The sequence below is a fragment of the Hevea brasiliensis genome, chromosome 1 (assembly GCF_030052815.1).
Source record: "Hevea brasiliensis isolate MT/VB/25A 57/8 chromosome 1, ASM3005281v1, whole genome shotgun sequence".
Lineage (NCBI taxonomy): Eukaryota > Viridiplantae > Streptophyta > Magnoliopsida > Malpighiales > Euphorbiaceae > Hevea > Hevea brasiliensis.
In genome coordinates, this window is record NC_079493.1 from 120,579,169 (window position 1) to 120,606,143 (window position 26,975).

At 35.8% G+C, this 26,975-nt stretch overlaps 1 protein-coding gene and 2 non-coding genes across 3 annotated transcripts; 2 read left to right on the forward strand and 1 right to left on the reverse strand.

The window, feature by feature from the left end:
- The first annotated feature begins 3,685 nt into the window (after positions 1 to 3,685).
- LOC131169813 (small nucleolar RNA R71) lies at positions 3,686 to 3,793 on the forward strand. Its single transcript, XR_009140726.1, has one exon. It is a non-coding gene; the product is annotated as a small nucleolar RNA R71 (small nucleolar RNA).
- Positions 3,794 to 13,130: 9,337 nt separating this feature from the next.
- LOC110650901 (lysM domain receptor-like kinase 3) lies at positions 13,131 to 14,007 on the reverse strand. The gene is made up of 3 exons (XM_058154474.1): positions 13,918 to 14,007; positions 13,703 to 13,793; positions 13,131 to 13,498 (listed from the first exon to the last, which is right to left on the reverse strand). Exons 1-3 carry the CDS (start codon positions 14,005 to 14,007, stop codon positions 13,131 to 13,133), a joined length of 549 nt encoding a protein of 182 aa, XP_058010457.1.
- Positions 14,008 to 26,064: 12,057 nt separating this feature from the next.
- LOC131169832 (small nucleolar RNA R71) lies at positions 26,065 to 26,171 on the forward strand. Its single transcript, XR_009140762.1, has one exon. It is a non-coding gene; the product is annotated as a small nucleolar RNA R71 (small nucleolar RNA).
- Positions 26,172 to 26,975: the final 804 nt, after the last annotated feature.

Consider the following 26,975-nt stretch of genomic DNA (forward strand, 5'->3'; position numbering starts at 1 on the left):
TCAGGAATACATCTTCTAATTAGACCATCACAACATCTCCTAAAGATTAAAGGGTCATCCCACCTATAAAATTTTACCTCATGCAAAAACTTTTTCTTTTGTTGCCATGTCATACCTAGAGGTAAAACTCCACAAGACAAATAATTCACAAAGTCTGCATACCAAGGTAGTTTAGCAACAAGAGAGAAAAGTTGTTCATCCAAGAAAAACTCATCAATAGGGATTTCATCCAATTCTTCACCATCCAATTTCAACCTACTAAGATTATCAGCAACTACATTTTCAGCTCCCTTTTTATCTCTAATCTCCAAGTCAAACTCTTGTAGCATCAGAATCCACCTAATGAGCCTAGGTTTAGCCTCCTTTTTACGGAGCAAATACCTGATGGCTGCATGATCTGAAAATATAACCACTTTTGAGTCAATAATGTAAGGCCTGAACTTTTCCAATGCAAAGACAATTGCCAAAAATTCCTTTTCAGTTGTTGCATAATTTGTTTGAGCCTCATCCAGTGTTCTACTAGCATAATAAATAGCATAAGCCTTTTTGTCCTTTCTTTGACCAAGAACAACCCCAATTGCATAGTTGCTAGCATCACACATAATTTCAAAAGGTAGGCTCCAATCAGGTGGTTGCATGATAGATGCAGTGATAAGAGCTTGCTTCAACCTGCAAAAGGCATCCAAACACTCTTGGTCAAATACAAATGGTGTGTCATTACTTAATAAATTAGACAAAGGTTTAGCTATTTTAGAAAAATCCTTGATAAAGCGTCTGTAGAACCCGGCATGTCCTAGAAAACTTCGAATTCCCTTGACATTGGTAGGAGGAGCCATCTTCTCTATCACTTCAATCTTGGCTTTATCAACCTCTATTCCTCTGTTAGACACCAAATGTCCAAGCACTATCCCTTCCTGAACCATGAAATGACACTTTTCCCAGTTTAACACAAGGTCGATTCGCACATCGCTGCAAAACTTTAGAAAGGTTAGCCAAGCATATATCAAATGAAGATCCATAAACAGAAAAATCATCCATAAAAACCTCCATTATGTCTTCAATGAAATCTGAGAAGATTGCCATCATGCACCTTTGAAAAGTAGCTGGTGCATTACACAACCCAAATGGCATCCTTCTATAAGCAAAGGTTCCATATGGACAAGTAAAAGTGGTTTTCTCTTGATCATTTGGATGGATAGGGATTTGAAAAAAACCTGAATATCCATCTAAATAGCAAAAGTAAGAATGCCTAGCTAGTCTTTCTAACATCTGATCAATGAAGGGAGGTGGGAAATGATCTTTTCTAGTGGCAACATTTAATTTTCTGTAATCTATGCACATCCGCCAACTAGTCACCGTTCTAGTGGGAATTAATTCATTATTTTCATTTTTGATAACTGTCATCCCACCCTTTTTTGGGACAACATGTACTGGGCTCACCCAAGTACTGTCTGAGATGGGATATATGATCCCTGCATCAAGCAACTTCAAAATTTCATTTTTAACAACTTCTTTCATATTTAGGTTCAACCTCCTTTGATGTTCAATAGATGGTTTACAATTTTCTTCCAAAATGATTCTATGCATGCAAAAGTGTGGGCTTATTCCCTTAATGTCATCTATGGTGTATCCCAAAACTTTCCTAAATTTTCTCAACACTCTTAACAACTTATCAGCTTCTAAAGTACTCAAGTTTGCATTTACAATTACTGGATAAGTGTTATTAGTGCCAAGAAATTCATACCTGAGCTGAGAAGGAAGTTGCTTAAGTTCTACCTTAGGTGCATCTTCTTCCTTGAATGATGGTTGCTTAGATTCGACTTTTTCCTTTGTGTGAGTTGAAAAACTGGAGCAGAAATGAATGGTGGATTTCCCTCTAAGTGATGAGTATATGCAGCTACATGAGGGTTGTCATAATCTATGCCTCCTCCATGAACCAAACAAATTTCAAGTGGATTTTCTGGATATTTCTTTCTGAAGTGTTCTTCAACCAGCTCATCAATGATATCAACTCTCAAGCAAGTATCAGCTTCAGAATGATGTTTCTTCATAGTGTTATTAATATTGAAAATTAACTGCTCTTCACCAACTCTAAGAGTAAGCTTTTCTCCCTTAACATCAATCAATGCTCCTGCTGTAGCTAGAAAGGGTCTCCCCAAGATAATTGGAATATTAGAATCTTCCTCCATGTCCAAGATGTCAAAGTCAACAGGTATATAGAACTTTCCAACCTTCAGGGGCACATTCTCCAAAATCCCTTCAGGATACTTGATTGTTCTGTCAGCTAACTGAAGAGAAATGTGGGTTGGCTTTAGATCTCCCATGTTGAGCTTCTCATAGATGGAAAGGGGCATAAGGCTAACACTAGCCCCTAAATCACATAGAGCTTTTGTAGAACAAGACTCTCCAATGTGGCACGGAATTGAAAAACTCCCTGGATCCTTAAGCTTTGGAGGAAGTTTCCTTTGAAGGATAGCACTACATTCTTCTGTCAAAGCTACAGTTTCATCATCTTCAAGTTTCCTCTTATTTGAGAGAATTTCTTTCAAGAATTTTGCATAAGAGGGCATTTGTGAAAGAGCATCAACAAAAGGCACATTTATGTAAAGCTTCTTCAAAACCTCTAAGAACTTCCCAAATTGCTTATCAAGCTTGGCTTTGTGAAATCTTTGTGGAAAGGGAAGCTGTGGCTTGTAGGGTTCAGGAGGTATATATTTCTCTTCCTTCTCTTCAAATTTCTCCTTACATTTTTCTGCACTCTCTTGTTTTTCACTCTCAACAGTTTCTTTCTCATTTTCTCTCTTCTCACTGTTTTCACTCTTCTCATCATTTATAACTTTTCCACTTCTTAAAGTAATAGCTTGACACTGCTCTCTTGGATTTTCTGGTTGACTTGGAAGCTTTCCAAAAGACTTAGCACTTGAGGAGGATACTTGTTGTGCAATATGATTTTCCAGCATTCTGTTATGTGTTTGCATCTGTTCCAGCCTTGCTTTCACCTCTCTCATCTCCTCATCATGCTTATTTTGGTTAGCAAGAATCTGTTGCAATAAAGCTTCAGTGGTGGAATTTCGTTCTTCTTTGTTTTGGTGGAGGGTTCATATTTTTCTGAAAATTAGGCAATGGTTGCCTATTTTGCGATATGGAACTTGACTTTCTTTGTTGTGGTTGAAAATTCTGATTTTGAACTTGATTTTGCTGATTTCCCCATGAAAAGTTGGGATGATTCCTCCAATTTGGATTGTAAGTTTGAGAATAAGGATTCCCCATTTGCTTGTTTCCATAATTACCAACATATGCTGCTTGTTCTCCATAATCTACTCCACAGCTGGTAGTTTCCTCTGCATAAGCCACTTGTTGTGAACTTCCAGCTGATGATGATGAACTAACCAACATACTCAAATCTTCCATCTTCTTAGCAAGGACATTTGTAAGTGCATCAAATTTTGCATTAATCATGTTGAATGGATCAAGATCATACATTCCAGCAGCTTGCCTTTTCTGAGTTGGAGCTGGTCCTCTTGGACTACTCCAAAGATGAGTATTCTTTGCAATTTTCTCCAATAGCTCATAAGCTTCATCTTCATGCTTAATAATAAATTCTCCTCCTGTTTGAGCATCAATAATCCCTCTAATTGCAGGAGTGACATTTGTGTAGAAATTCTGATTTATCATCCATTTTGGAATGGCATGATGTGGGCATAATCTCTCTAATTCCTTCCATCTCATCCATGACTCATATAGAGTTTCATCTTCTCTTGGTCTGAAAGCTGTCATTTGATTCCTCAACTCTTGAGTTTTTCTAGGTGGAAAATATTGTGCAAGAAATGCATCAGTGAGTTGCTCCCAATTTGTGATGGAGTTGTGAGGTAAAGAATCAAGCCAATCCAATGCTCTATCTTTCAAAGAGAATGGAAATAGCTTCAATCTTGCTGCATCATCAGACACTCCAGGTTGTTTTTGCATGTCGCAAATCATAGCGAACTTCTTCAGGTGTGTGTGTGGATTTTCAGAAGGATGTCCTCCAAATTGAGAATTTTGAATCATTTGAAGAACTCCAAAATCCATCTTGTAACTATTTGCATCAATTCTTGGTCTTGCTATGCTTTCTCTCAAGTCATCAAAACGAGGAAAAGCATGATCCATCATACTTCCCCTAGGCACGTTTGCATTAATAACTTCTTCTCCTTGGGCTTCATTTTCATTGTTTTGACCATTTCCAGCATTACCAACACCAATTCTAATTCTTTCATCAGTCATGTCTGCTTCAATTTCAGTTTCTCTCAATGCTTCTTTTCTTTTTCTGGTTTCTTTCTTGTTGGCCTTACAAAATTTCTCAATTTCAGGATTGAACAGTAAGGTTGTGTCACTTGAGCTTCTAGCTCTTCTCATAAAAGATTAAAAGTACCTGAAAAAGAACAAACAAACACAAAATGAAAAGATAACAAAAATAAAACTAAAAACAACTAAAATAATCAAGAATTCAATCTTAAACAAACAACTCCCCGGCAACGGCGCCAAAAACTTGATGCGTCCCTACCGCAAGTGCATGGGTCGTACAAGTAGTATAGAAAAGATATCGATCCCACAAGGAGTTGTGTTAATGATTGAATTTTTAATATAAAAGTTGACTAAATCGAAGTATCTATGAAATTAAAGAAGTGAATTGATGGGTAATGGAGTATGAAATCTAAATACGCAAAATTAATATTCTATTCAACAATGTATTAATTAAACTAAAATTGCATCAAATTGAAATAAGCAAGTTCAAATATGGCAATATTCAAAATGGCAAGTGATTAAATTTAACTAGAAGTTAACAATGGTAAAAAGGCGATTCCGGAGTTCGGGATTTCATATTCGATCTATTTTGGGATTTAAATCGGTTATCCAATTTTATGAAACTTATGGGTTTTAAGGAGATTAATTCTTAAATCCTTTGAATTCCATTTCGAGTGAGACAAAGAGTGCCTTAATCAAACTAATCCTACTTTCGTGGAGTTAGAATTAATTAAGACCCATTAAGTTCTTTAATTAATCTGTGAATCCTCTTAATCCTTAGCCTATTTCTAGGTCTAAGTTAATTAAGTCCAATTTCTTGATTATCTATCACAAGGCCTTCTCCTTTCGGTGCTTCAACCATGGATTAAGAACATCACTTAATGGGATCCTACACTAAGCATGTCATTAAGCATACAAGAAATGAATAAAACTCATTAAGACCACAAAATATGGATTACCCAATCAAGATCCACAAAATATCTCAAATATTACAACCCTTACTCCAGAATCAAAAGTAAACTACTCACTATCCATAATGCTTACAAGATATGATGAGTTTAAATGGAAATAAAGCTTTAATCTAAGCTAAGAAGTAAGGAATTAAACACTAGAAATGTAGAAAAGTGTAAGGAAAGAAAGAAATCTGCAAATCTTGGTTGAAAATGGTGTGGAAGGTGAAAGTGACTCCTCAAATTCTGCCTCTACTCCCCTTTTCTTTTCTGCTCCTTGTCTCTCCTCTAAAATGGGATAATGAGACTATTTATAGCATTTTTCTGACATGGAGCCCTAAAATGGTATGTTCTAGGAGGAATTATTTGAGGGAATCTCCTGCCAGCTCATTAATGAACTCTTCACGGGACTGCATAAGTGGACTGCATAAGTTATGCAGTCCCTTATCTGATTTTCGAGTCACTTATGCGTTTGCATGACTAGGTGGATAGGTTATGCACAATTGCGTGACTGTGATTAAGTGGGTCGAGAATGTGCATAAGCTATGCGATCTCCTTATGCACATTTCAGTGGTTCGACGATGATCTTTCTCCTTATGCAGATCTGCATAGCTTATGCGGCAAGTTATGCATAGTTTGGTCAATGCATATTTCAGCTTGAAAACTTGTTTTTGACATCTTTGGCTGTAGAAGTTACTCCTCAATGGCAAAATTTCTCTTCAGTCCTTCAAAAACACCATTTTTCCTACAAAACAAAGTAAAAATTACAAATTAATGCAAAATTGATAACTATGAAAAACTAACTAATTAACTAATGAAATTAGCTAAAAATGACTAATAATCAAATAAAAAGGGTTATAAAATTAGTCCTAAATGACTATGCAAAATGTATGCATCAAGCTCCATAAGAATTTCACCAAAGAAATAAACATCAGTCTTGGCATATGTAGAAGTCGTAAAACTGTAGTCAAAGATGGAAAAGAGCTAAGATATGAGAATTGTTGGAACTGAGGTGAACACGAAACACTCAAAAGGAAGAGGAAATAATGGAGTATACTACCAAATAACGAATTATAGGTGTTAGAAGAAAGAATACAAGTAATGAAGGAAAAGATTATGTATTTATCTGTGTCTTATTTACAGAGATATTACATCTATTTATACATGAGAATATGAGCTAATTTAGACAAGAATAATAATTGCTGTAATTATGCTATACAAATCTCCTATAATCATGCTAATTGCTATAATTATGCTAACATCCCCCCTCAAACTCAAGGTTGTAGCACAGGTGCCAACTTGAGTTTGCTTAAGAGATCCTGAAAGCTAGCGGGAGGATGCGTTTTGATGAATATATCAGCGGTTTGGCTGACAAATGAGACAGGAATCAAACATATGGTGCCATGAGCAACATGATGACGTATAAAATGACAATCAATTTCGATGTGTTTGGTACGCTCATGAAATACATCATTATGAGAATTCTGTATGGCACTTCTATTATCGCAATAAAGCATTGTGGCAGAACAATGAGTGACACCCAAATCAGTTAATAACCACCATAACCAAAGTAATTCAGATGTATCATCAGCAAGAGCACGATATTCGGATTCTGTGCTAGAACGTGCAACAACAGTTTACTTTTTGCTACGCCAAGAGATAAGAGAATTACCCAAGAAGAAATAATAACCAGTTGTAGAGTGACGATCTGTCAAATCACCAGCCCAATCAGCATCAGAGTAGCCAAATAATACTAAGGAGGAGGTAACGAAAAAGTGCAAACTATGAAAAAGAGTGCCTTTGATATAACGAAGGATTCGAAGTACTGCAAAGAAATGAGTTGAGCGAGGAGCAGACATAAACTGGCTGACCAGATGAATAGCATATGAAATATCAGGTCGAGTAACTGTGAGATAAACAAGACTCCCGATAAGCTGTCGATATAAAGTAGGATCATCAAGAGGTGTAAGTTTGCAATTGAACTCTAATGGGGTTAATACTGTTTTGCTATCAGTGATGCCTGCTCGAGAAAGTAAGTCGGATGTATACTTGGCTTGAGATAGATAATAGCCATCAGAATTTTGAGAAACTTCAAGACCCAAAAAATAGCTAAGAGAACCCAGGTCTTTCATTTCAAAATGTTGATTGAGATAATATTGTAACTCTGAAATACCAGATGAATCATCTCCTGTTATTATCATATCATTAACATAAAGCAATAGAAGAACAATACCACTGTCAGTTCGGCGAGTGAATAATGCAGAATCATGTGGACTAGAGAGAAAACCAAGTTGAGCAAGAGTGGAACTAAATTTGGCAAACTAGGCCCTGGGAGCTTGTTTTAATCCATATAAGGCTCGCCGAAGTTTGCAAATCTTATGAGGAGAATGATAACCACGAGGAGGATGCATATAAACCTCTTCTGTTAAATCACCATGAAGAAAAGTATTTTTGACATCCATCTGGAAAAGTTTCCATTTACGAACTGCAGTAATAGCTAAGAGACTGCGAATAGATGTTAATCGGGCCACTGGAGCAAAAGTTTCTTCATAGTCGATACCATACTCTTGAGTGTACCCTTTGGCTACTAAGCGAGCTTTGTAGCGTTCAATAGTTCCATCAGAATGGGTCTTGATTTTGTAAATCCATTTGCAACCAATAGGGGTCTTATTTGGTGGAAGATCAACTAAATCCCAAGTACGAGTTTTCTCTAAAGCCTGAAGTTTATCAGTCATAGCTTGCTGCCAAAGAGGGTCAGTACTTGCCTCACGATAAGAACGAGGCTCATGAAGGGTTGCAATAGTAGTGTAATAGTGAAAATCAGAAAAGATAATGAGGAGTTTCTCTTACACGGGTAGAACGACGAAGAGTAGTGCTAGTAGGAGATGCAGGCGTAGGTACTGGATCAACAACTGGTGCAGATTCAATAGGGGCAGGTGTAGTTGGGCTAATATTGAGCACATCACAATCACCTAGATCGGGACTTGGAAACAACTCTTTGTAGGAGTCAGTGAAAAATAGAAAGTCAGTATTGACAGAGTGATGAAATTTGGAAAGAGAAGAGAATATAGTATTGTCCCAAAAGGTAACATGATGAGAGATGCGTAACTTATTAGAAACAGGATCCCAATAATGATACCTTTGTGTTCAATGCCATAACCAAGAAAACAACATAGACGAGCATGGGGTTCTAATTTGGTATGTTCATGAGGTTATAAAAGAACAAAAGAAACACATCCAAAAGGTTTAAGGATGGAATAGTCAGGAGGTTGTCCAAGCAATTTTTCAAAAGGAGATAAATTATGAAGAATCAAGGTAGGAAGACGGTTAATAATATAAACAGCATGAAGACCTGCTTCTCCCCAAAATTTTTCTGGACATGAGGCAGAAAGAAGAAGAGTACGTAAAGAATCAAGAATATGGCGATGCTTGCATTCGGCTCGCCCATTCTGTTGAGAGGTGTGAGGACAAGAACGTTGAAAAATGGTGCCTTATTGACTAAGAAACTGAAGTAAAAAAGAATCCGATATTCCATAGCATTGTCTGTTTGGAGAATTTTAATGTCACAAGAGAACTGAGTTTTAATCATTTTTACAAATGTGATGTAAATTTATGATAACTCAGATCGATGTTTCAAAAAATATATCCAAGTAAACCGAGAATAATCATCAATAAATATCACAAAATAACGAAAACCATTTATTGAAGAAATAGGAGAAGGACCCCAAATGTCAGAATGAATTAAACCAAAAGGAGTGTCTGAAGTAGTATTATTATGAGAAAAAGATAATGCAGGTTGTTTTGTAAGCTGACAATTTAAACAATTAAATGACTCAAACTTAGTAGATCCTAATAGTCCATGAGAAATTAAAGGTTGAATTTTACTAGCAGAAGCATGACCAAGATGAAGATGCCATTGGTGAATGGAGGAATTAGGGATTGTAGCTGCAGACACAAATCTCTGAGGAAGATGTAAAGATGCAAGCTCAAATAATCGACCCACTCTGCGACCCTCCCCAAGAATCTGTCCCGTTTGTGGATCCTGTACCTGGACACCATGGGGAGAAAAAATAACATTTAGTCCTTTTTCACACAACTGACCAACAGAAATAAGATTGAGTGCCAAATTAGGGATATAATAGGTGTCAGGGAGATGAAGATTTGAGGTAGACACATGACCAGTATGAATGATATTCATTTTAGTACCATTTGCAGTATGGATTGGTGGTAAGGAAGATACAGGTTTTGCAGAAGACAAGAATTTAAGATTAGTGGTCATATGATTACAACATGCAGAGTTAAAAAGCCAATAAGAATTACCCGGAGTGGCAGACATGGCAGCAGGAGAATTAGAAGAGATAACCTGTTTGAATAGTGCCTCAAGATCACTCATGGTGATGGCAGTAGAACCCTCAGTAGTAGCAACAGCAGTGACAAAGGAAGATCCAGGCTTTGAGACATTCTTGAATTTAGAATGCCCTCCTTTTGGTCTTGGAGAGCGTGTAGGACAATGTTCAAGAATATGACCGTAACCATGACAATATTTACATTCTATAGTAGGACAATATGCAAAAGCATGACCAATTTGATTACAATTCTTACAGAGTTAATTGCCAGATTTATGATGTGAAGATCGAGTCTGTAAGAGCAGTTTCAAATTAAGGAGTTTTATCCAAACTGAGACAAGTCTCTTTAAAAAAATAATCTCTTGAATAGCAGTATCCAATGATGGGAGTGGATTTTGTTGTAGCAGGGACGCTCGAACGGCCTCATATTCGGATCGAAGAGCCATTAGAACTTGAATGAGATGAAGATGATCTTAACTGATTTTGGCCTGAGATATTTGATTCCAAATGGGTTGGACCTGGGCAAGAAAATCATTCACAGATTGACCTGCTTCTTATTTCAGATTATGAAGAGTAGTCCACAACTGATAATAGTGGGCAAGTCCGGTGTTCTGATATCGATTAGCAAAAAAATCCCAGATTTCTTTTGCAGAGTCATAATTAGCAAATTGGATGTGGATGGACGAGACAGAGGTATTGCGAAACCAGGTGATGATCTGATGATTTTTACTATCCCAATCCTCAAGACAGTCAGCAAATTTTGCATCAGTTTTATCGTTCTCTCTTGTCGACATAGTGATATCTCCGGTAACAATACGCCAAAGCTTGCGACCTATCAAATAACTTTTCATTCCTTGAACCCAAAGATTATAGTTGGAACCAGTCAGAACTGTTGCAATAAGTTTTGAAATATCAGATTTCTCCATTGATAACAAGATAAGGAGAAAAAAAAATGGTATAATAATAGGAATGAAAGAATGAACCAGAACAGGTTGTAGAGATAGAAGAGAGACCTTAAAAACTAGAAATAAAAGCTTTATGGCTCTGATACCATGTTTGAAGAAAGAATACAAGTAATGAAGGAAAGGATTGTGTATTTGTTTGTGTCTTATTTACAGAGATATTACATCTATTTATACATGAGAATATGAGCTAATTTAGACAAGAAGAATAATTGCTTGTAATTATGCTACACAAATCTCCTATAATCATGCTAATTGCTGTAATTATGCTACACAAATCTCCTATAATCATGCTAATTGTTGTAATTATGCTAACAATAGGGAAGAGAGAGAACATAAATCACACTTTTTTTTTAATAAGCAGATAAATTTTATTAATAATGCAAGAAAAAAAAATCTTAGCAAACACCACCGCGCTAATCCCAGACTTCTTCGAGAGAACCAACATCGGTAAGCGAACAAAACGTATCATAAATCATGCAAAAGCTAAACCACGATAAAAGAATTTGAAAAGAAAGAAGAGGGACTGAGTAAAGACAGGGGAAAAAGTAGCAAAACCCTCCAAGGAGCTACAACCTTCTTGTGAAACAGAGCACTAATCAGATTAATACTATTCAGGAATTAAAGAAAGGCAATAAACTCATTCTCTCTAGATGCACCAGATTTAGCCAAATAATATGCGAAGGAGTTTGCCGGATGCATGGTATGCGCAAAAGACACCTTAGGCAAGGAAGCTCCACACAAGTCTTACAACATAAACATAAACCACAATTATAAAATCAACTCCACTCTTACAAATACAGCTAACTCTAACACACATATATAGTAGCAATTAATTATATGAATTTTCATATGATAGACTCTTCACATATTACAACAACTAGACTCTTCACATGCTATAACATCAATTATACTCTTCACACATTAACTCAAGCACATAAATCTACCTTTATTGATATTTAAATTTTATATTTCCAACAATAACAATGGTTCAACAAATATTCTCTAAAGGTAGGGGTGGCAAATGGGTCACCTGAAGTAGATTTGAAATCATGAATCATACAGACATAACAAATTGGTCACCTCTAACTAGTTATAAGAAAAAAAAAAATAATAACAATAAGATGCTTTTCTTTCTTTTTATTAAAAAAAAAATCCTAATATGCCAGAAGTATACAACACATAGCAGACTGCAATTAATAGCTTATATAATTTAGCTCAGGCAACAAAATAGAGTTTTCATTTTTACCTAACATATGTTGAAAGAAACTTGGCACGTCCATACTCTGCAAACTGCACAAATTGATCCAGGTAAACTTACTAAATCGTACAATTAATAGTTTAACATCAAACACAAATTTAATGGCACATTCAAGATCATCTACTCGGCACCAAGAACAAAATGATATTTGATCATATAGAAGAACTATTTAATCCGCAATAATCACCTTTAATTGAAATTTTCCATCAAGAAAGATAATATCATCCTTGAAATGCTTGTATATGTTCTAACGTTTATCTGAAAATACAGGCATCACAAATGGAAAGTGGCTCAGATATATACACCTTTAACCTATGAACAAGTCAAGGCTTAGTAACAAGGTTTAAAATCAGTAAAATTATATTTTGCGAATGATAAACTTAGTAGTATGTATTAGTGTATTTAATTATTTTTTTTTTAATATAAGCAATTGATTTTATTAATGAAGAGGTCAGAAAAAATTTAGCATGAATCTCTCGGTTAAACCCCAGCCAATAGGTTTTTTCGAAAAAATAAACTTAGAGAGATGCATGTTAAGGGAAAAAAGGAGATACAAAGCAACAAGAACACCAAAAGCCAACAGCAGAACAGAACAAAATAAACAAGAAAAAGGGGTACCAGCAAAAAAGCCTGCAAACTAATGAAAAAGTGGACCAACAACAACAAAATAAAGAAGCCAAAGACAAAAGGGTTATAAACATCCGATCCATTGAATAATTAATTAATGGGTGACTATTGCATCCATTAATGAAGACAATAATAATCTCCATTGATAAGAAATAAAATTGAATGCAATTGATACAGGACAATTAATAGCAACAATTTTCATCGTATCCTAAAAATTTGGAGACTATTTCGATAATCCCCAGCAAATACTCACATTGTTCATGTTCGTCTACCAATCCTTTCGCAATGCCTAAGGAGATCTCCTTTCTGGTTGGCCAATCCACTGTTGATCTCGCATTTCCTGCTTTGTTATCCATGTTGGTAATTAAGACCATAAAATCTATAGCAGCTTATTTACCAGCACATATTGGTATTGTTGGTATAGCAAATGTGGATGCAAAATAAAGTAAAATATGCAAGCTAAATAATCCAAAATGGATAGAATATATAAGGTGGATTAATGGTGAAATTTTAATATGTAACCATTATGTGTATAACGGATAGATTTTGACCATTAATTATGATAAGAGTCGCCATAATCATTGCTATGATAAAATGTTGTACATATAACAGTTGTATTGAGTAATTTCAGGTTAACTAGGACGACCTTGAAACCTAATACCTTAAATGTGGGCTTTACCATTGGTTCGCCAATGTGGAAACTTTAATAACTTAAGATAAAGGCCATACCATGTAAATGAGATCTTAAGGATTTGTCCTCTGGAACGAACTCAAAAACAAGTAGTTTATTGCCTCCTTCATTGCAGTATCCAATCAGCTTAACAAGATTGTTGTGATGGACGCTAATGCAAATGGCTTTCATTTTCTCGAACGCATCTTCTTGCTTTCGAGGCAAAAATTTCTTGACTGTCACTGTTTCATGATTTAGGTATCCCTTAAAAACTTGATCCAAACTACCCTTGCCAAGAAGATTATTTTTGGAGAAACCTTCAGTCGCCATTGGTAGTTGTTGATAAGTAAATATCATCGGCTTGTGAATTTGAAGCCTCTCAATGCCACTCGATGAAGTTTCTGCAATAATGTTGTCGAAATCAATAGTAGTTTTTTTTTTTTTTTGGGATAAATGAAGGAAAAGGAAATTTAAAAAAAATAAAACTTAAGATAATTAATTTTAATGCGTAACTTTTTTTTTTTTAGTCTGCACTCATTTTTTATTTGAGTAAAGACAAAGAATTAAGATTTTGAAAAGTATGTCATAGTTGCCATAAAATGGACCTTTATTTATAGTACTGCGTCGCATTTGTTTATCAATCTTCTCAATCCATAAATTCTTTTCAAGCTTAGCTCCTTCAAGAAATCGAACAATCTACATGGCATTGCAATGGTAAAAAGATTATGAGCCAACTATATATGTAGTCTTTCAATCTTTGAATACTATCTTTGACAAACATTAATAACAAAATATAGCCAATTAATTGTTGATATTTTACCTCTCTCATTGATGGACGAAACTCTGGAGGGTTATGTTTTTGCAATTTGACATTTACAAAGTCCTTATAATCTCCTTTCAAAGCCTGCATAATTCGAGTCTTTGCCTGCAGGATTGTGATAAAAGGGAAAAGAAATTCATTATTTTCTTTTTCATCATCAAAATTAAGCTTTAATTTTCAACCATATTTCCAGACGTATACTATGTTGAAAAAAATAATTTGCAATTTCCTATATGTCTAGGTTCATTTGTCTTTTGGTTTTTTCTAGGTGATTAAATATAATTTATTTAATAGTTCAAAGTATGTGTCTTTTTGAGTTTGTTAGTTGGTTCATGAATGGATATTAATTTAGGTTCATGTAACTAGATTTAAAGGGTTGCCTAAACTCCTATATATATCCTTTGTACTTGAAAGTTGGAAAGTCTGAAATACAAAATAGTATTTTCTCTCCTCTTTCTTTTGTAACAAAGTGGTATCAGAGCCTCTCTTCTTAAACAATTTGAAAAATGACTAACAGTTGTCTTCTTTCTTTTCAATTCCCTTGCCTTACAAAAGAAAATTATGAGAGTTTGTGTATTCATATGAAAGCCTTACTTGGCTCACAAGATGTGTGCGATATTGTTGATAAAGGCTTCACTCCATCCGAAGATGAAGAGTATCATTATCTCAAAATGAGAAGGTTGCTTTAGCAAAAGCAAGGAAGAAGGATCAACAAACTCTTACTCTCACCCATCAAGGTTTGGATGAATCTATGTTCTTGAAAGTGGCTGATGCCACTAATGCAAAGCAAGCTTGGGAGATGTTGACCCCATGAGCTCAGAGGAGCATAGATTTTGATGATAACAAAACTCAACTAGAATTAAACTAAATTTGCTTTAAGTGTTGTGATTTTCTAAGTGTAAAGAAAAAGATTCATGAAGTTGATGATGAACTTGTGCTTTAAAGAAAAGATGACATTTCAAGATAACACAAGACGAATCAAAAACAAAGAAGACAAAGAAAGAAAAGGTTATCTTTTCAAGCTACATTGAAGATCAAAATAAAGCTACATAGTTTAGAAATTAGTTTAAACTTTTTAGGATTGCTTGTGAAAAGAATTAAGGCATAAAAGTCAATGATACTTATTTTTAATTCCTCAAATTTTTATCCTAAGTTTTCAGAACTTGTTTTGAATTATTAATGGCCTAAAAGTATTTTAGTATGATTTGGTGTAAAGTTTTAAATTTTTCAAAGTTATGCAGGAAAGCTTTCCTGGTATGCTAATTGGTTTGCTACTTTTCTTGGCATACTAACTGGTTTGCTAACTGACTCAAATCTACACAACATGACAAAAAAGGACAAAATAACTGCTAATAGCACATGTGCAAATTCTGTAGTTTGAAGAATTTTAAATCTTCTCAACAACCTTAACAGCATGTAAGATATAAGCATATTCTTTGGGAGGCTTATAGCTTATCCACAGATTTTGTAGCTGATTAGTTTCAAACTTTTCTCTATAATTCAAACTTTTCTCTGTAACTAATTTTCCTTGCTTTTAGCACTTGTAACCTTATAAGAGCTTTTGCTCTCATATTAATAATATATAAGAAAAAAACGTTACTGCATATTTTATCATGGTATCAGAGCAGGAGTTCTGAAGTTCAACAACAAAGAATGTCAAACCATTCAAACAACAATACCATCAACGCATCTGCTACTGATGGAGCTACTACGACTTCATCACCTTACTTGCTGCAGCCAAGTAACAATCCAGGACTATCCTTAGTCACATGTCTGCTGAAAGAGGATAATTACTCCACATGGCATAGAGCTATAACGAATGCTCTATTGGCAAAAACCAACATTGGTTTTGTTGATGGAAGTTTGCCTCGTCCGTAGCCCAACTCACCTGATGAAGCTGCATGGATCAAAAATAATTGAATGGTGATTTCTTGGCTTTTCAATTCATTGCATCCTTCACTTCACGATAGTGTAGCTTACTTTGATATAGCAAGAGAGCTATGGATGGATTTGGAGGAACGTCTCTTGTAAGGCAATGCGCCTCGCATTTACCAGCTCAAGATGGATATTGTCAATACTCAACAGAGGGATCTTTCTGTGGCTGCTTACTATACCAAATTGAAGGGACTTTGGGAAGAACAGAGTTCATATTTGTAGATTCCCATTTGCACCTGTGGAGCTGCAAAATCCTGGGCTACCGAAAGAGAGAAGGAGAGAGTCCATCAATTTTTAATGGGACTCCATGACAAATTTAATGTAGTGAGGTCTCAGATTTTAAATACTAATCCCTTACCTACCTTGGCTCGTGCATATGGATTGTTATCATAGGAGGAAAGACAGCAGCAGGTTTCGGAAGTGAAAAGAAATAATCCAGTTGAGGGGGCGGCATTCACCACTGCAAAATCAACTAACAAACTAGCTGGCTCTTGGAACATGGGCAGAAATCATGATGTTTCCAAATTGTTCTGTGAGCATTGTAAGCGTGCAAGACATACGAAGGAGACTTGCTTTGAGATACATGGGTATCCAGATTGGTGGGACAAGAATAGAAAGGGAAAAGGGAGGTCAGCCAACAACAGCAAGGTTGGAGAAGAAAGTGTTTCTAACCCAGTTAGCGAACTAACCAAGGAGCAGTATAGGTAGCTCTTATCTTTGTTGAATGTCGAAAGCTCCAAAGGAATGGGATCAATAGCAAATTTTGCTGGTAAGGTTGATGTTTCATTTCCAACTAATAGTGAATGGATTTTGGATTCAGGAGCTTCTGATCATATGACTTACCAAAGGGATTTATTGCATAATGAGAAGGATCTTCAATGTGATTCTAGTGTTCGCATACCAGATGGATCTCTTGTCACTGCTAATACCTATGAAGATGTGACTCTAAACTCTTCAGTAACCTTAAATAATGTTTTACATATTCCTTCATTTGCTTGTAACCTTGTTTCTATTAGCAAAATAACCCAAGCTTTGCATTGCGTAGCTCATTTCTTTCTTACCTTTTGTGTTTTACAGGACCTAGCAACGAGGAAGCTGATTGGAATGGGTGAGCAGTGGAATGGCTTTACTATTTTTAGACCAAGCCTGTTGTTTCAGCCTTCTCCTTTCAAAGGAATCAAGCTATCTTGTGGCACCAACTTTTGGGTCACTTGTCCTTTAATCATTTAAATTCTATTTCAGAACTTTCTATTTCTCATTTGAATAAAGCTAATGAATGTTGTGATGCTTGCCATCATGCCAAGCAAGTTCGTCAATCATTTCCTCTTGGTTGTATTAAATCCAGTGAACCTTTTGCTTTAATACATTGTGATTTATGGGGTCCTTATCATACTCCCTCTATGTCTAAATGTCATTTTTTTCTTACTATTATTGATGACTTCACAAGAACTACTTGGGTTTATTTGATCAAGTCAAAAGCAGAAGTTTCTCATTTGCTAATTTCTTTTCTTGCTATGGTTCATCGACAGTTTGGTTTTCTTATTAAGATCATTCATAGTGACAATGGAACTGAGTTCACAAACATTTCTTTACAACAAACCTGTCAAGAAGAAGGTATCATTAACCAATTTTCTTATGTTTCTACACCTCAACAAAATGGTGTAGTTGAACGTAAACATAGACATTTACTTGAAGTTGCGAGAGCATTAAGATTTCAAGCTGGTTTTCCTATTAAATTTTGGGGGGAATGTGTGTTAACCACAACATATTTGATTAATTATACACCTACCTCACTTCTTTATGGAAAGAGTCCTCATGAACTTTTGTTTTCTACAAAACCTTCTTATACACATTTATGTGTATTCGGGTGTCTTTGTTATGCTTCTGTGCTACCTTGTTCATGTGACAAATTCCATGATAGAGCCATACCATGTGTGTTTTTAGGATATCCATATGGGCAGAAGGGATATAAAGTTTATGATTTACATACACATCGCATGTTTGTTTCTCGTGATGTGGTTTTTGATGAACAAATTTTTCTTTACAAAACAATGATGTCTTCTACTCCTAAACACATAGTACCATTGCCAATACCCATTAATGATGAAAACCACATAGACACTTCACTTGACTTTGCATGGTCTCATGAAAATTTGCCAGACTTGGATGTACCACCACAAACAGCCTCCTCTTCATTCGATACACATGTGGAGGCTGCTGAACCTTCTGTTTTGCAGTCTCCCATTGTTGAGGGATCAACCTCGCCACAAAATAACCCACCAGCCCGGCCCATACACACTAAAATCAGACCAGCAAAATTCACAAATTTTGAAGTCAATTTGCCTAGTTATAGTAAAGGTTCTTCTGCTTCCTTCCATTCGGCTACCTCAAGTATATCTTATCCCATTTCTAACCATGTCTCTTATTCAAAATTTTCAAAAAATCATGCTGCTTTTCTTTCGGGCATCACCAACCATGATGAGCCCACCTTTTATAGGCAAGCAGTGCAAGTAGATCATTGGAGGAAGGCAATGAGACAAGAATTGGATGCCTTGGAACAAAATCATACTTGGCGTTTAGAAAACTTACCTGCAGGCAAGAAAGCTATCAAAAGCAAGTGGGTTTACAAGATTAAGTTCAATTCTAATGGAATCATTGAACGGTATAAAGCCCGTCTAGTAGCTAAAGGGTACACTCAGGTTGAAGGTTTGGATTATAACGAAACTTTTGCTTCTGTTGCTAAACTTACTACAATTTGTACTCTCTTAGTTGTTGCTGCAGTACGCAAATGGGAGTTGCACCAACTTAATGTTCATAATGCTTTTATACATGGGGATTTGCATGAGGAGGTGTACATGCAGCCTCCACCAGGTTATTTGCCTAATGGTGATCATCGTGTTTGTCGTTTACAATGTGTATTGTATGGTTTAAAGCAAGCCTCATCACAATGGTTTGCTAAATTTTCAGCAGCTATTTTACAGCTTGGTTTTACACAATCTTGGGCTAATACTTCATTGTTTGTGTATCATCATGATTCCATCTTTAGATACTAATATATGTAGATGATGTCATCTTAGCTACTAATACTTTTTCTCAGCTGGCAGATTTAAAGAAGTACTTGTCCATAATGTTTCCTGTGAAAGATCTTGGACCATTAAAGTAGTTCCTTGGTCTTGAAGTAGCTCATCATCCTAAAGGAATTGTTCTTTCTCAATGAAAGTATACCTTAGATATCTTGCAAGAGACTGGCATGCTAGCTTGTAAGCCTGTTCAGTTTCCAATGGAGCAACATCACCGATCGGCCTTGGATGATAGTCCCCTTCTCAGTGATCCTAGCTCCTTTCGATGCTTGGTAGGGGGGTTAATTTATCTCACCATCACACAACCGGATATATGTTATTCAGTCCATGTTCTTTCTCAATTTATGAACCAACCTAGAGAGAAGCATTGGGCTGCTGCACTTTGGATACTACAGTATCTTAAACTTGCTCTTGGCCAAGGATTATTTCTATTAGTAGTAAGTTCTCTTCATTTGACTGCTTATTGCGACTCGGATTGGGCTGGTTGTCCTTTGACTCGTCGATCTATCACAAGTTATTTTATTTTTCTTGGGCAGTCACCTATTTCATGGAAAAACAAAAAGCAAGTTACAGTTTCTCGCTCTTCTACGGAGGCGGAATATAGATCCATGGCGGCTGTATCGTGTGAAGTTATTTGGTTAAAATAGTTGCTTGAGGATTTAAGAGTTTTCCATTATGCTCCAGTCCAGCTTTATTGTGATAATCAAGCAGCACGTCATATTACCAACAACCCGATTTATCACGAGCGCACCAAACATATCGAAGTGGATTGTCATTTTGTGCATGATTGTATTCAGCGTGGTCTTATCGTTTGTCATTATACTTCTTCTCAACATCAACTAGCTGACGTGTTTACAAAAATCATTGGGTGCTCATCAATTTCAAATTTTGATAGCCAAGTTGGGTATTCGAGATCTACATGCACCAACTTGAGGGGGCGTAATAGCACATGTGCAAATTCTACAGTTTGAAGAATTCTGCAGTTTGAAGAATTTTAAATCTTCTCAATAACCTCAACAGCATGCAAGATATAAGCAGATTCTTTGGGAGGCTTATAGCTTATCCACAGATTTTGTAGCTGATCAGTTTCAAACTTTTCTCTGTAATTCAAACTTTTCTCTGTAACTTATTTTCCTTGCTTTTAGCACTTGTAACCTTATAAGAGCTTTTGCTCTCATATTAATAATATATAAGAAAAAAATGTTACTGCATATTTTATCAATAGCTATTTTCTTGGAATTTGAAATTGTAACATTCAAATGAGTTCTCAAACGGTCAAAAACAATCTAAGGCCATAAATACGCTTACCCTTAGCCATTTTGCACTCAATGAAAGTTGTTCTACTGCTTCTAATTTTTTAAAATCATTAAAGCTTTCATTCAAAGTGCTCCAATTGTTTTTATCGCTCATCATTCGCTTACTTACTCATCTCTTCTTTATAAATTCTGTTGTATTGAGTGAGATTGAGTTTTAAACACCTTCTTAGCATTTATGAGAGGTCATTCAAGCACCTATTGAAGCTTGATTGTGAAAAGTGTTTGGGATAACACTTGGTAGAAGTGTGAAGCTACTTGTAAAAGCTTTAATGTCAAGAGTTGTAAAGGGTCATCTCTTACCTTTAAAAGAGAATAATAGTGGAGTGAAGACTCAAAGTGGCATCTTTGAGAGAGTGGATGTAGGTTAGTTAGGCCGAACCACTATAAAAATTCAGTGTTCAATTCTCTCAACCCTTATTCTTTAAATTTATGCACTTTATTTTTTTGGTTAAGTTAATTTTGCTTAATTGAGAACTGATACAGTTTACTATTGACTCTATTACAAATTGAGATAATTTGTTTATTTTGAATCTGCTGAGATCTGATATAATTTGCTTATTACTATGTTTACTAATGACTAATATATTCTGTCTATTGCTCAATTTGTTATGCTGTGATTTAATTCAGTTTACTGGTATTTTTACTGAGCGCTAATATATTCTGTTAGAATAGTATACTGAATGTACCAACTTTGTATCAATTAATTGTTTAAGTAGTATCACACACACACTTCACATTAGAAAACTAGATTGAACTGAGCCATAATTTTTTAAAGATTTTGAGCAAGAATTGAAAATTTGTTTTAGTCCAATTCAACAACCCCCCCCCCCCCCCCCCCTTCTTTGAGATATTTTGGGATATCAATTTGGTATCAGAGCTTGTCTCTCTTGCTTGAGGTTTAAACACCTTAGAGTGATCCACACTTATGGCTGGTTCATTCAGTAATTCTACTAGCATACCTGCTCTCTTAGCGAAAGGTTATTCTATCACTAGACCACCACTTTTTAGTAGCACAAACTATTCCTTTTGGAAAACCAAAATGAGAAACTTCATACAATCAGTTGATATTGATGCTTGGAGGATAATCAAGGATAGTCCTTATGTTCCTTATAAAACTGGTTTAAGGAAATGTGCAAATTCCTAAAGCTGAAATGGAATATGATGATAATGATTGGAAGAAAATTTCTACAAATGCCAAAGTTATTAATATTCTTCTTTGTGCTCTTGATATTAATGAATACAATCATATTTCAAGTTGTCAAACTGCAAAAGAAATATAGAACAAACTAGAAGTCACATATGAAGTAACCGATGTGGTGAAAGATTCAAAGGCAAACCTCCTCATCCGTGATTATAAGTTATTTGAGATGAAACCTGGTGAAACAATTGCTGAAATGAGTACTAGATTTACAAATCTTGTCAATCTTCTTAAGACTCTTGGAAAGAAATTTGAGGAACAAGAACTTGTAAAGAAAATCTTGAGATCTCTTCCAAAGTCATAGGAAACAAAGATCACTATTATTCAAGACACTAAGGATTTCAGAAGATACACCTATGATGAACTAATTGGTTCTCTCATTGCACATGAGATGATTTACAAGAAAGGTGAAAATGAAGGTTATCAAAAGAAAAAGAAAGGTATATGATGGCTGTCGAATCCACCAGAAATTAAATTAACTGAAATCACCAATTATGAAATATTTTCTGCAATAAGTGATAAATCCAGGTAGAACCCTAGAGACTAAATTATGAAATTTTATGCACTTGTGTAATGAAAAAAGAAACAAAGGTTGGGGGGCGGGGGGGGGGGGGAGGGTAATTTGCAATCCAAAAAAGAAATAAAAAATCAGAAATTAAGAACTAAAATTTAATATGAAACTCTCAAATTAAACAAACTTCAGTCCAAGGTAATTTGCATTCCAATACATTGATTCGATCATAGACAAAAGAAATAAAATTATCTCTTATTGAATACTTAACGTAGATTTACCAAACAGCAAGGTGAAATCCCTAACTTCTATATACTCATCAATTCGAGCCCAACCCTCTTGTCGACTCTAATTATTAACTGAATTGGTATTAAGCAATCCTCATCAAATTAATAACTGCTTTAAGAATAGGAAGTAGTTAAGCTGAACAACAATTTATAAGGTATAAATCATTTAATTCACCCTATTGTTTCCTTAGGTTATTATTGAAAACTGGGATCATAATTAATAAAACCTAATTGCTACTCATGTTCAATCTTACACAATAATTACGGATTATGAAGATGAACTAGCAATTGATCACATCAAACAATTAACTAATAGGCCTTTTTAGCAAATCATTCAATAGATTAAAGACAATGAAATTAAAAAACATTAGATATTCAAAAGACATAAATTAAATTAAGAACATGGTCTCACAAATCAAGCAAAAGAACTTGAATCCCTTGAACTGAATTAAGAACTTAGCCATCCATGTTAATGGCTTACAGAAAATTAAAGAAGAAAATTGAAGAAATCTAGAATGTGAATGGAGAATAAAGGTCTCTTCCCCCCCTGTGATGGCTGCTGCCTCTTCTATTTATAATAAATGGCCTAGGGTTAGGTTTAAGAGTCTTTCTCTCTGTAAAAAACTGCAACTGGAGCAAAATCAGGAAACTAATTGTCGACGGATACATGGCCCGTGTATCACTACACGACCCAGGGTCGTGTAACTTACTGGAGTTGAGTGGGTATGTCCTGTATGGGCACAAAAGGTTACACGGGTCTCCAGGATTTACACGGGTCAAGTTACACGGCCCGTGTACTTTGTTTCTTCCTCGGTTCTCCCACTGCATAATTACTCGCGTCACACATAATTTCAAACGGTATTGTCCAATCAGGAGCCTGAATAATAGAGGGTGATGTCAATGCAGATTTCAATTTATCAAAAGCCTCCTCGCACTCTTCACTGAACTCAAAAGAAACATCTTTTTACAAGAGTCTAGATAAAGGCAATGCTATCTTAGAGAAATCCTTAATGAACCTGCGATAGAAACCTGCATGACCAAGAAAAGAGCGTACTTCCCTCACAGTTGTGGGGTAGGGTAAGTTCACAATTAAATCAATTTTAGACTTATCCACCTCAATACCCCTATTAGAGATGACATGACCTAAAACAATCCCCTGTTCCACCATAAAATGACAATTCTCATAATTCAGAACAAGATTTTTCTCAATGCATCGCTCAAGAACAGAAGTTAAATGATGTAAACATGCATCAAATGAATCACCATACATAGTAAAATCATCCATGAACACCTCAATGCAATTATCAATATAATCTGAAAATATGCTCATCATGCATCTCTGAAATGTGGCAGGTGCATTACAAAGCCCGAAGGGCATCCTTTTAAAAGCAAAAGTTCCAAAAAGGCAAATGAAGGTAGTCTTCTCTTGATCCTCTGGTGAAATCACAATTTGATTATATCTAGAAAAGCCATCGAGAAAGCAGAAATAAGACTTACCTGCTAACCGTTCAAGCATTTGATCAATGAATGGCAGTGGGAAGTGGTCCTTCCTTATTATTGAATTCATCTTACGGTAGTTTATGCACATTCGCCATCCACTCTGAATCCTTGTTGGAACAAGTTCATTATCTTGATTTGCTACCACAGTGACTCTTGATTTTTTGGCACTACTTGGACTGGACTTACCCATTTGCTGTCTGAAATTGGATAAATAACTCCTGCATCCAGTAGCTTTAAAATCTCCTTCTTCACAACTTCCATCATCTATGGGTTCAACCTCCTTTGAGCTTCTCTACTTGGTTTAACATCATCTTCCAGTAAAATCCTGTGCATGCACACTGATGGACTTATACCTTTGATGTCAGCTATTGTCCATCCAATTGCTTCCTTGTGCACTCTCAAAACCCTAGTCAATCTTTCTTCTTGAATCTTTGTTAAATTACTTGAGATGATAACTGGAAGTGTCTCATTGTCTCCCAAGTAAACATACTTTAAATGCTCAGGTAAAGGCTTGAGTTCAAGAACTGGTGCCTGCACCACAGAAGGTAATAATTTTGTGTGAGATACAGGTAAGTAGATCTTTGATACTCCATACCTTTTTTGAATAAGAGGTAATGACTGCAATGCCATTACTGCATCTTAAACCTCTACACTTAATGGTTGATTGATACTGACTTCTTGAATTCCTTGACTAATCACCACTTCTAACTCATCCTCCATACTTAACTCAAAAACATCCTGCACAAATGTATCAATAACATCAATAGAAAAAATAGAACGGTCATTAGCAGGATACTTCATGGCATCAAAGATGTTAAATTTGATAGTCTCTCCATCAAACTCCATAGTTAAGGTACCATCATCCACATCAATTTTTATCTTGGCAGTTTTTAGGAAAGGTCTTCCAAACAAAATCAAAGCTAACTTTGATGTGGGAACACTATCCTCCATATCCAGAATGTGAAAATCTATAGGAAAATCAATTCTCCAACCTACACCAACACATCCTCAACTACTCCCAATGGGTAAGTATTAGAACGATCAGCTAACTGAATAATGACACTGGTTTCTTTCAAAGGACCCAAATTTAAAGTTTGGAAAACTGAATTTGACATAACATTAATTGATGCTCCTAAATCTGCCATTGCACGTTCAAATTTAGAATCACCTATTCTGCAGGGAATAGAAAATGAACCTGGATCTTTACACTTAGGGGGTAATTTTTACTGAATTAATGCCAACACATTTTCCCCCACACTGATCTTCTCATTATTTCTCAACTTGCGCTTTGTAGTGCATAGTTCCTTAAGGAATTTAGCATACCTGGGAACTTGTTTGGTTGCATCAAGTAAAGGTATATTGACCTCCACCTTTTTGAAAGTCTCCAAAATTTCTTTCTCTTGTTCTTCTTTCTTAGTCTTAGCCAACCTGCATAGGAATGGAGGAAGAACATAATTATTAACCTTATTCAGTTTAGGTTCAGTATTTACCTCAATTTCAGGAACTTTAGACTCTTTTTCTCCATACTTTTTCTTTTTCATTGGCACGAGTGGAGTCTGGTTATCAACTTCTTTCCCACTTCGCAACACTATAGCACTCGCATTTTCTCTGGGGTTCATAACTGTTTGTGATGGAAGCTTTCCAGAACCTTGAGCTTCCAACTTACTCACAGATAGGGCTAACTAACCAATCTGCCTCTATGTTTCGAATGCTATTTCTGGTCTCTTGTTGAAACTTTTGTGTATTATTAGCCAAAGCCTTAACAATTTTATCAAGTGACATACCTTGATTTGAGGGAGGTGGAGGTGGTTGATTCACTTGTGGTCTTTGCTGATGGTATTGGTTTTGCACCGGTTGATTCCCATAACTCAGATTGGGATGATCTCGCCATTCTGGATTATAAGTATTAGAATAGGGATCATACCTGCATTGTGGCTATCCATAATGTCCTACTGCATTAGCATGTTGCATTGATTCATCCTCTTGTAACGCAGGACACATGTCAGTAGCATGACCCGAACCCAAACAAATTCCACATACCTTAACAGTTTGCATATTCCCTACAGCCAACTGTCTCACCAAAGAAGTTAAATCAGAAATTTATTTCTCAAGGTTAGATGTACTTACCTCATTAACCTTCATCGGTGTGTGATCCATTCTCATTCCAAACTGCTGAGAATTTACTGCCATGTTAGCAATCAGCCTCCTTGCTTCTTCTGGTGTCTTGTCAACCAAAGCTCCTCCACTAGCAGCATCTATCATACTGCGGTCCATTGGTAGAAGTCCCTCATAGAAATACTAAATCAAGAGCTGCTTACTTATTTGATGATGGGGACAGCTTGCACATAGTTTCTTAAATCGTTCCTAATACTCATACAAGCTCTCTCCATTGTACTACCGGATGCCACAAATTTCTTTTCTTATGTTGGCAGCATGGAAAGCAGGAAAATACTTCTCTAGAAATATATGCTTCATCCCATTCCATGAGTTGACGGATCCAGAAGGAAGGTAATACAACCAATCCTTAGCTATGCCTTCCAGTGAGAAAGGAAAAGCTCGAAGCTTGATTTGATCCTCTGAAACTCCTTGAGGTTTCATGCTGGAACACACAACATGAAATTCTTTTAAATACTTATGTGGATCCTCACCTGCAAGACCATGAAACTTAGGCAGGATTAGTCCAGATTTCAACTCAAAAGCAACATTTAAAACAGGGTATTAAACACACAAAGGCTGTTGGTTTAGATCAGGAGCAGCCAACTCTTTCAAAGTCCTAGCAGCCATGGTTTCATTTTCAGAATTTGAATCCAAATCCGAATCTGAACTTAACTCCCTTAGAGATTGGACTCCTTTAGATGTACTCGGAATCTGCTTAGCCTGCTTAGCCAATTTTCTCAACTGTTTAGCTATTTTTTCTACTTCTGGATCAAAGATCAACTCACCAGATTGAGAAGTTCTTGTCATAAACAAAAAGAAATCAAAGTAAAAACAGAAAAATACCTCAAAACCCTAGAAAACAATCGAATTTTGCCTTAAGAGGGTGGGGCCAAAAAATCCTGTGGATTAATTGGTTTTGATCAGAACGTCATTTCCTTCAAAATAGGCATGGGCCGCCCTCCAAATTCAACCAAAATTCTTGGTGAATAGTAACACTATAAATTTTTTTTTTCCAAAACCTGAAAATAGCAACAACTCACAAACAAAATTAATAACAAAATATCCTAACACTAA

Coding starts and splice junctions, on each gene's coding strand:
- LOC110650901 (XM_058154474.1), bottom strand. CDS start 14,007: ATGCAGGCTTTGAAAGGAGATTATAAGGACTTTGTAAATGTCAAATTG. Junction 13,794..13,917: donor TTCGTCCATCAATGAGAGAG/GTAAAATATCAA, acceptor AATGCCATGTAG/ATTGTTCGATTTCTTGAAGG. Junction 13,499..13,702: donor ACGCAGTACTATAAATAAAG/GTCCATTTTATG, acceptor ACATTATTGCAG/AAACTTCATCGAGTGGCATT.